At 45.0% G+C, this 7,150-nt stretch overlaps 1 protein-coding gene and 1 long non-coding RNA gene across 5 annotated transcripts in view; one reads left to right on the forward strand and one right to left on the reverse strand.

Moving 5' to 3' along the window:
- The window catches only part of LOC109552342 (uncharacterized), a 265,244-nt gene extending 259,661 nt beyond the window's left edge, over positions 1-5,583 (reverse strand). The window contains exon 1 of one of the 2 annotated variants that reach the window (XR_012333377.1): positions 5,406-5,583. This is a non-coding gene — a long non-coding RNA (uncharacterized lncRNA). The remainder of the gene's footprint in view (positions 1-5,405) is intronic. The other variant, XR_012333376.1, reaches the window with a different exon arrangement.
- Positions 1-6,611, forward strand: part of GRM5 (glutamate metabotropic receptor 5) — a 533,478-nt gene extending 526,867 nt beyond the window's left edge. For 2 of the 3 annotated variants that reach the window (XM_019948818.3, XM_019948819.3), the window contains one exon: positions 5,430-6,611. In XM_019948818.3, coding sequence (XP_019804377.2) covers positions 5,430-6,321 — 892 coding nt within the window. In that variant the 3' untranslated portion in view covers positions 6,322-6,611. The remainder of the gene's footprint in view (positions 1-5,429) is intronic. The other variant, XM_073808327.1, reaches the window with a different exon arrangement.
- Positions 6,612-7,150: the final 539 nt, after the last annotated feature.

The following is a 7,150-nucleotide window of genomic DNA, read 5'->3' on the forward strand; positions in this document are numbered from 1 at the left end:
AAATTATTTTATTGACCTAATATTGTCTGATGTCATTCCAAAGACATATTTGCTAATGATGTTACAAGGTTTTTGTATTTTTTAAATACATTTTTGTATTAGGAAGCTCATAACCTTACTATACCTCTCTCCTGGCTACCCCTTAACTCAAAATCACAAAAAAAGAGAGGCTTAGTAATGAAGATAATTTTTTCATAAAAATAATTTTTTGATTTTCAGAGGATACATTTGATTTTTCTTATGCCCTGAAACTATGCAACTTAGGAAAGTATTAATAAACAATGTAATGTAACAAAAGGAGGATAAGGGCCTAGTTTTTTTTTTTAATTCAGTGAAATATTCTGAGAATCTTAATTGCTTATATGCCATTAATAAAACCCTAAATGAGTTCTGAGGGGAAAAAATCACACAGATCATTCAACAGCCATTTAAAATGAACACAAAAATTCTAAATCCCTGGAGTTTTTTGACAGTCAAACTCTCTCTTTACTAACATTTGCTTCCTAACGACGGTGCGCCATGGCAGTATGCTCTAATGCCTGCAGGTTTGGGGGATGAGTAGAGAAATTGGGAGAGGTCATTGAGCTGACATTTGGAGCCTGCTTGAAATGAGTAAGTTAGTTAAGTGTCCCACATGGAAGAGAAGAGGGAGAACAAACTTCTGAGAATAAAGGGAGAAGGTGTCATTTTGGCAAACCCAAAATCTAAACAAAAAGCAAACAAACAAAAAAGCCTAACCTTCTAATAACCCTCTTTCTTACTGAAAGGCTGAATTTTGTGGGTTTTGTTTTTCCAGAAATAAAGAGCAAATCATCATAAAAATGAGAACACTAGACTACATAGTATTATATATGGCAAAAGGGCTGATTGGTGCCTGCAAAGACCAAGGTTTTTGTGTTGTTTTCTTCTCTTTTGTTTGGCCAGTTTGTCCTCCTTCCCAGATGTAGCAGACCATTGGTTCTGTCTCTCCCTGCAATCTTCTTTCCTCTTCCTCCTTTTCTAATGCCCAAAATATTAGCTGGGGAAGATGAAGTGCTGTAGACAGGTAAGGAAAAGTTTGTTCCTTTTTCTTACCTCAGGCCCTAGGACAAATGTATAATCCTGATGTTTAAAAAAAAAAAAAAATTATCAGCCTAAATACTAATAAACAACATTTTACCTCCATTGAATGGCAAGTTTGATGGCGATAACCCCTTGCAGAGGTGCTATGCTTTATAAAACACCCTAATGTATATTACTCTTTTGGTTCCTCCCAGAAATCACGTGAGGTCAGAAAGGGTGGTTCACTTCTATTTTTTACCAATAAGCAAAGAGGTTCAAAGGTATTAAGTGACTTGCCCAACATCAGTCATGGCCAGATCTTGGAGCCACATTCTGGGTCCCCTGCTGGTAACTGCCTCAAAAAACTGTCACCACTGAGAAGTTTCACTAAAACAGATATATACGAACTACAAAAAAGAAATCAACACTTCCTTTGTGATTTTCATGATAGATATCAAGATCTGTCTTGTTGTACTTAGTTTATGAAATACCTTTTCATACATCCTTTTCAGTACACACTGAGTACTAATGATTAATTGAGTTATATAAGAAGTAGATGGATCCTCAAGACAAAAGAATTTCATTAATATTGAATGATTTTTAAAACTTAATTCTAACAAAAGTAATTAGTATGAATTTTTAAAAGTGGAATGCATTTATCCACTCAATTATTAGCCAAAAAATATTATTGAGCAGGCAATGCACTGGGTATTGTGGATATAACAGGAAATGAAGAACCTTCTGTCTCTGCCTTCAAAACACTCCATCCAGCAGATGAGATGGACATACAACAAAGAGTTATTCAGTGCCTACGGCAGGGACAATGGGAATCTAACCCAGTCAGGAGTGGGGTCAGGAAAGCTTCCTTCAAGAAAAAGCAATTAAGGAAAAGTCAAAAAAAAAAAAAAAGATAGGAAGTACTTAGGTAAAAAAGAAGGAAAAGGCAGAGGAGGCAACTCAATGAAAGATCAGGAAGAAGTAAACTTTGGAAGTGGAATAATGTTAAATTTAGTGGAGGAGAGGTGGTCACCCAAGGTGACAGCATAGGGTGAGAAAAGACACGCCGCAGATAAAACCCCCTGTAACTCCAAAGCTGGGTACAATCGGTCAGGGTAAGAAGGAACAACCAGAAGTATGTTATGGCCTTACCATAAATATTTACTTTGCACTGAATTCTCTGTTCCTCAACCAAAGCTCAAAACAGCCTTGGGTACAGTCGGCCTTTCATATCCCCTGGGTATTAATTCCAGGAGCCCCAGCAGAGACCAAACGCCAAGCTGCTCAAATCCCTTACATAAACGGCATAGTACAATGAATACAGTCGGTCCTCGGTATCCTCAGGTTTCGCATCCGCAGATTCAACCATCATTAGACCTGACTGCTTTGAGTTGCATCCGCAGATGCGAAACCGCAGAGGGCCGACTGTAATATATTATTTTTGTTTCTTGAAACTTAGTATTCACACAGAATGCAAAAAATAACATCTTAGATACCTTCTCCTTACCAGAACCTTTCACTTTCATTGTCTCATTTCATCTCCTCACAACAATCTTCACCAAATGATATACTATCTGTTTTTTTTTTTTACTGAGGCTTAAGGAGATTATTATTTTCCAAGCGTCCAGAATGGCAGATCCAGAATTAGAATACAGATTTTAGGATCCTTCGTCCATTGCACTTTCCATATACCACACAACAGCCCTGTTGCCTTAAGAATCCTATTCATCCATCAAATGCTCATTAAGATCTCGCTGTGTGCCAGTGAACAAGGTAGATAAGGTCCCTGTCTTCATAGAAACTACATTCTATTGATAAACAGATTAACATCTCGTGTAGGTCAGTTTTTTCTTAAGAATCTCCATTTGCTTTGGAGAAAAAAATATTCCATGACCCAAGAAATGAAATGAAGTGCTCAGATTTGGACTCCATATCTCTGGTGTGTCCTCTGTCCATTTCCATTGTTATCCAGATTGTCCGGTGCACTCTCTCCCAAGTGGCCACAGACCCTGTGACACTGTGAGCAAAGACATGGCCAGGAAAGATGGCAGTACTTTGTACAGATTGCTTGGTTAGGACAGTTTCCTTATCCCACATTGAAAACCCAAAGGTTTTTTAATCTGCTCTCATGTTTTGGAGCCCGGCTACATGTGATTCCAATGACTGTCACTGTTAAAGTTATGTTCCATCAAAACCTCTCTGTGCTGGGAGCAAAAACTTTCCTAGAGCTTGGTAGAATGAATCCAGTTATACTTCTAGTTTCTAGCCCATGCTTTGTGTCAAAAGTGGCCTCAGCTACCTGAAAAACTAATTGTCCCTCCGGACATGTCTGTTTCTTATCTTGCCAGTAGGAGAGAAATGGGGTTGTTGGCAACCATCCTCCCAATCAAATCCCATAAATCATCTGGCCCATTTCTTCTGTGCCATGTTCCAGAAGTTAGTGGACACTTGGGAAAAAGAAAAGTAATGCACTGAAAACATAAAGGGTGGCAGGTCAGGTTAATGCAAAAACATAAAAACAAACCCTGAAACTCTCTGGGAAGGAAGTTAACAGGTTGGCAGGGTCCCTTCTGCTGTGCTGGGAATGCACAGCAACCTCCAAACCTGGAAATAATTTGTTCATTATTTGCAGGAAAAGGGGTGAGGGTGGAGGACATTTCACATTCAAGAATTCTGAAGGACACCAGGTTGCAATACACTGGGTATATTAAATGGAATGAGATTTCAGTGCAAGGAGCAAAGAAAGGAAGACCACAAAGTGGAAAGGGACAGATGAAGACATGGGGAGCAGTGTGGGAAAGAGGCAGGAAGCATGTTGTTATAGGGGCTGCAGAAACAGTGGTCCTTTATCAAGGGAGTGGACATCTCAAGCAAAAGAGAATCTCGAAGTTGCAGTTGGCAGTCCCAAGGCAGGTGGGCTCCAAACACAATTCAGTCCCTTGTCTGATAAAGGCGGGTCAGCCCTCCAGCAAGGAGGCCAAGGGAGCAATGGGAAGCCAGGGAGAAAGGATAACTTCTTGTTAGAACTTCTCAGTTTGTGAAACACCTGCTGCAGAATCACTTTAGGGAGCAGGGGGCTGAGTGCCTGTAAAATGCATAGATCCGTGGAACCCAATCTGGACAATCAGAATCTCCTGGGGTTCACCAGGGTATTTGACAAATACCCCAGGTGAGTCCTATGCACAATTAAGTTTAATAGCCACCAGCTGAGATGATAAAATTGGGTGGTCAAAGCCTTTGTTCAGAGACTGCCCAAGGCTATCTCTTGGTCACAGCACCTGGAACAGAGCTGTCTGGATGTAGCAGAGCCCCTAGTTACAGAGATCTTGTATTCCTTTGTGGGAAATCACCCCAGGATCTCTCCATATAAGATCCCTGAAGGTCAGAGCACATCACCTGACCATAGGTGAGGCTCTCGATAGTTTGTGGTTCCAGGTAAGGAAGGCACAGTCAGGCTCTGAGGCTGAGGCATCAGCCTCATTAGATTCTTTCTTCACCAGAGCAGATTTCAGTTCCCAGAGTAGAGACGAAAAAGGACTACTTGGGGAAAAGACGAGGGAGAAAGGTCCTAAGAAACCAAGTCAGTCAGACAACACTCATCGAGACCCTAATTCGAAACTATAAGCTAGGTGCCAAAGGCAATAACACTGCACGCTCCCTCACAGAATTGTTATTCAAGTTTGAGGCCTTAAAATAAATGCGTGAGGAAATTTCTACCAAGTAGAAGAGTTCTAATTAATTACAAATTAGTGTATGTGTTCACTGAATTTGTATCTTCCACCAGATAAGCCAGACTAAGTACAAACATGTTCAAAGTCAGGAGTTCTTACAGAAATCCCTAGTTAAATGCACCAACCATGGGCGTGCAGAATAAAAACTGAATTGGAAACACTATCTACTTCCTGGTAACCCCTGACTCCTACCCCTTCCCTGCCCTCTGATCACTGGGTTGAGCTGAGGTCCTAGTTCTGTTTCCTTTCAGAGGCTGCCCACTTTGGGAAGCCCGTGCCCTGTCCCCGGAACGTCTGCACACAACCACAATACTGCAAGCCCTAGCTTCTAGGTCTGCAGCCTAACCAGCTGTTGCACTCACGAGTGGTCTCAGAACTACTGCAGAATCCCCATACACAGCCCTTTATCCACACTAATATCCCCTTTGACACACTTCCGTGGTCATGATGAACGGAAGACCAGATACAAGAAAGCAGCCTTTCACTCAAGCAAGCAAAAGCCACGTCCAAGATCTCTTTCCCTGGTGTCCTTTGATGCCCTATTTCCTGAGAAAACAAGAAAAGCCCTCCCCAGTCCGAGTCCCACGGCCGCCCACCAACGGGGAAGCCCTCCCGTCCGGGGCCTCGCGGAGTCACCTCTTGTCTCTCTTCTCTCCGCAGCTCCAATGGAAAATCTGTCACGTGGGCGCAGAACGAGAAGAGTAGCCGGGGGCAGCACCTGTGGCAGCGGCTGTCCATCCACATCAACAAGAAAGAGAACCCCAACCAAACTGCCGTCATCAAGCCCTTCCCCAAGAGCACGGAGAGCCGCGGCCTGTGCGCGGGCGGCGCGGGCAGCGGAGGCGCGGGCGCGGGCGGCGCAGGCGCGGGCGGAGGCGGGCCCGAGCCCCCGGACGCCGGCCCCAAGGCTTTGTACGACGTGGTGGAGGCCGAGGAGCACTTCCCCGCGCCCGCGCGCCCGCGCTCGCCGTCGCCCATCAGCACGCTGAGCCAGCGCGCGGGCTCGGCCGGCCGCACGGACGACGACTTGCCGTCGCTGCACTCGGAGCCCGCGGCGCGCAGCAGCTCGTCTCAGGGCTCGCTCATGGAGCAGATCAGCAGCGTGGTGACCCGCTTCACTGCCAACATCAGCGAGCTCAACTCCATGATGCTGTCCACCGCCGCTCCCGGCCCCGGCGCGGGCGCCCCGCTCTGTTCGTCCTACCTGATCCCCAAAGAGATCCAGCTGCCCACCACCATGACCACGTTCGCCGAGATCCAGCCGCTGCCCGCCATTGAGATCACCGGTGGCGCGCAGCCCGCGGCCGCGGCCCCGCCGGCTGGGGGCGCTGCCCGGGAGCCCCCGGCGGCCGGGCCCGAGGCTGCGGCCGGCAAGCCGGACCTGGAGGAGTTGGTGGCTCTCACCCCGCCGTCCCCCTTCAGAGACTCGGTGGACTCGGGGAGTACCACTCCCAACTCGCCAGTGTCCGAGTCGGCCCTCTGTATCCCATCGTCTCCCAAATACGACACACTTATCATAAGAGATTACACTCAGAGCTCCTCGTCCTTGTGAATGTCCTTGGAAACCACGCTGGGTTCCCAAACGGAGCCGAGACCTCCGGTGTTCCCACAGACACAGTCGCCTGATTAAAACCCGAGGTGGAAGACGCCAAGTACACCTGTAATGGAAACAAGAGATTAATAGTGCTATTCAACATCAACCGACGAAGACACCAACTACAAATCTTTTGGCAGATCTTCTTCTAGTGGCCTTAGAAAACATGGGCTTTTAAGAAACACTGCTTCTGTTTTTGAGGGCTGACGAGGAGTCTGTTGAAACAGTTACATACTAAGTGCTTTGCTCTAGGGAAGCAATGAGTGTGAAACAGCGTAATGGAGGGGAAAAGGCATAGTTAATAAGCAACTGTAAAAAAATATGTTTTGTTTGTTTACGTTAATTCTTTTCCCAGAAGATTCTTTGATTCACCAAACATGAATGTACATTTTCTAACAAACTCAAAATCTGGGACCAAAACGTCAACTTTTCTCTTCCTCTTTTTTTTTTTTTTTTCGTTTTTTCTTTCCTTTAAAGACCTTGGAAAGCAGTACTTGGGCCCAGTATTTACTGAGGCCTTGACGTGAGTGTGTCCCATACACAACACACAACTGTATGAAGAGGGCTGCGCTGATGTATGTAGGGCTTTTACCAGACTTTCCTCTCCAATTTGGTTGTGACATCCTCTTCCAAAAGCCTGCATCTTGGATTCCACCTAGTTATTTCAATTCACCTCCATTAACTAAGAAAACCAGTGGAAGATTTCTTGACTATTTCACCATGTTGCCAATCAATACTGGAGTAGCAAAAAATATTTTCTGGAATACTGTTTTGTAATTCCCTCACT

The sequence above is a fragment of the Tursiops truncatus genome, chromosome 8 (genome assembly GCF_011762595.2).
Source record: "Tursiops truncatus isolate mTurTru1 chromosome 8, mTurTru1.mat.Y, whole genome shotgun sequence".
NCBI lineage: Eukaryota > Metazoa > Chordata > Mammalia > Artiodactyla > Delphinidae > Tursiops > Tursiops truncatus.